This window comes from Impatiens glandulifera, chromosome 8 (assembly GCF_907164915.1).
Source record: "Impatiens glandulifera chromosome 8, dImpGla2.1, whole genome shotgun sequence".
NCBI lineage: Eukaryota > Viridiplantae > Streptophyta > Magnoliopsida > Ericales > Balsaminaceae > Impatiens > Impatiens glandulifera.
The window spans coordinates 38,662,474-38,664,674 of NC_061869.1; the positions used below are offsets into that span (position 1 = coordinate 38,662,474).

The window sequence follows — 2,201 nt, forward strand, 5'->3', positions numbered from 1 at the left end:
ACGTAGGAGAGTTAGCTATGAACATCCATAAACAACTTGTTGTGTTCTTTCCTTATGTCTTCCATTTCTCATTGATTCAAAACTTCAAACCCAAACAAATAGTTTCACACTTGAATCATTTCAAAAGTTTATAAAAGTTTGTGAAGAATGTAAAGTGATATTAATCCCTAACAAGATTTATATCAATTCGTTTATCTGATGTTGCTAACAATAGTAAGACCCCGTCTTTATTGGTTGCACCGATCCTATCAAGCAAAAGGAGCCTGAATCATGTCGAAAGATTCTAGCTCTTCTAAGATCCCCATGTTTTCGAAAGAAAACTACATAGTGTGGAAGAAGAGAGTTCGTGCCCATCTCTCTTCTTTTCATGATGACATGTGGAGTGTTGTCACTGAAGGACCCATCAAGATCGACAAAGAAAAATCTGAATGGAAAAGTGAAGATAAGAGGAAGAACAACCTTGACAACTTGGTCATGGACATATTGTATAGATCCCTTGACGACAGCATGTTCAACTACATCATATCTTCCGAGTCTATCAATGAAATTTGGGACAGACTCACTCAACTCTATGAAGACAATGCGCAAACCAAAGAGAACAAGATCACGATTTCCACAAAGCAGTTTGACAACTTTAAGATGTGTATAGGAGAGACGATGAATGAATTTTATTCAAGATTCAGTCAGATTGTCACCACCCTATCCATTTTGGGCAAGACCTACAACAACAGAGAGATTTCTATAAAGATTATGCATGCATTACCAAGGGAGTGGGACATCAAGTCCATGGTGATGAGGGAGTCCAAAGACCTCAATAAGATGGAGCTCTTCGACTTTCTTGTTGATCTGAAGGCTTATGAGTTCGAGTTGAACTCTAGGATTGAAGAGGAGCACCCCTCAGCCATCATCATAACCAAAGATTTGGTTACTGCCGATGAGCAACTAGTTGCCACTGAAGTGAAGACAACTTCCCAACAGCTTCGCAACGATGCAATGGCTCTCATCGTGAAAAAGTTTGGCAAATTTATAAAGAAGAGCAATTCTAACTCAAACAACTCAAATATTAATGATGATAAGAAATCTAATGATGGAAAATTTAAAGTGAAGTGCTTTAACAGTGGTATTTTAGGTTATTACAAAGCGGAATGCAGAAAGTCAAAGTGTGATGAAAAGAAAAAGGACGAAGAGAAAGAGCTGAAGGCTCCGGCTGACGGGAAGGCCAAATGGAACTACAGCGACTCTGACTCATCGTCCAATGATAATTATGATGACGAGGTTGCTTGTTTCATAGTAAGAGAAGAAGAAGAAGAATCTATGGAATCGGAGGTATTTGATTTCTCTTCTAAAGAATTCTCACGGAAGGAACTGGTAGCTGCACTCAATGACATGGTCATAGAGTATAAAAAGATATCAGAATCCTATAATGAAATAAAATCCACCTTTGAAATGTCTCAACCGATTTTATCACAAACTCTAGAACAAAAAGTTTTTGAAAATAACAATGAAGAGGTCTCATCTAAGAATGAGATGCTGAAAGAAAAAGATTCAAACTCTCTCTTCTAAAAACAAACGTTTAAATTATATTGTCAGTTCTTGGACAAGGTATGGAGAAGTTGTCAAATATCATATTAATCTATTGAAACCTTCTGGATGTAAATCCGGTCTAGGATTTGATAGCGATGACTCAGACAAGTCCTTCAAGAAGTTAAACTCAACAACTGACAAGCTTAAGACAATAGGCTTTTTCAAAGGAAGTTTAACTGATATTGGAACTGATCCAATCTGTGAGGATCCAAATTTAAAGGATGAGATAACTTATGTTCCGCCAACTGTTTGCTGGCTGAAAATTATGTAAGAAGCAACCAACAAGACTTGAAAACTAAAACTTGACAAGAATTCAAGGAGTATTAAAACAAAACCATCCTCTAAAGTTAAAGGATCATTGACTAGCAGGAAGACGTCTACTAAGTCAAAATCATACGCACTTATTACAACACAAAATACAAAATCCATAAGAATAACTCAAATATGGATTCCCAAGGGACTGATTGATCGAGGACCCAAGTGAATGTGGGTACCCAAAGTTGTAAATATTTTCTTGGGTATGTGATACATGAAAGCTACAGGAAAGAAGATTGGAGATAAATCTTCTGAAGACATGCTCTAGAAGATCAACAGTGGCACACACCACTTCCAAGGAC

General features: G+C 37.1%; 1 protein-coding gene across 1 annotated transcript; it reads left to right on the forward strand.

Moving 5' to 3' along the window:
• The first annotated feature begins 375 nt into the window (after positions 1–375).
• Positions 376–1,563, forward strand: LOC124913303. Its single transcript, XM_047453896.1, has 2 exons — positions 376–789; positions 853–1,563. The coding sequence occupies exons 1-2, from the start codon at positions 376–378 to the stop codon at positions 1,561–1,563; spliced, it is 1,125 nt and encodes a 374-aa protein (XP_047309852.1).
• The last annotated feature ends 638 nt before the right edge of the window (positions 1,564–2,201 follow it).

Bases quoted from the DNA above. Each gene is read 5' to 3' on its own strand.
- LOC124913303 (XM_047453896.1), top strand. From the start codon at position 376: ATGTGGAGTGTTGTCACTGAAGGACCCATCAAGATCGACAAAGAAAAA. The intron at 790-852 runs GTGATGAGGGAG...GTTGATCTGAAG, and splicing joins AGTGGGACATCAAGTCCATG to GCTTATGAGTTCGAGTTGAA.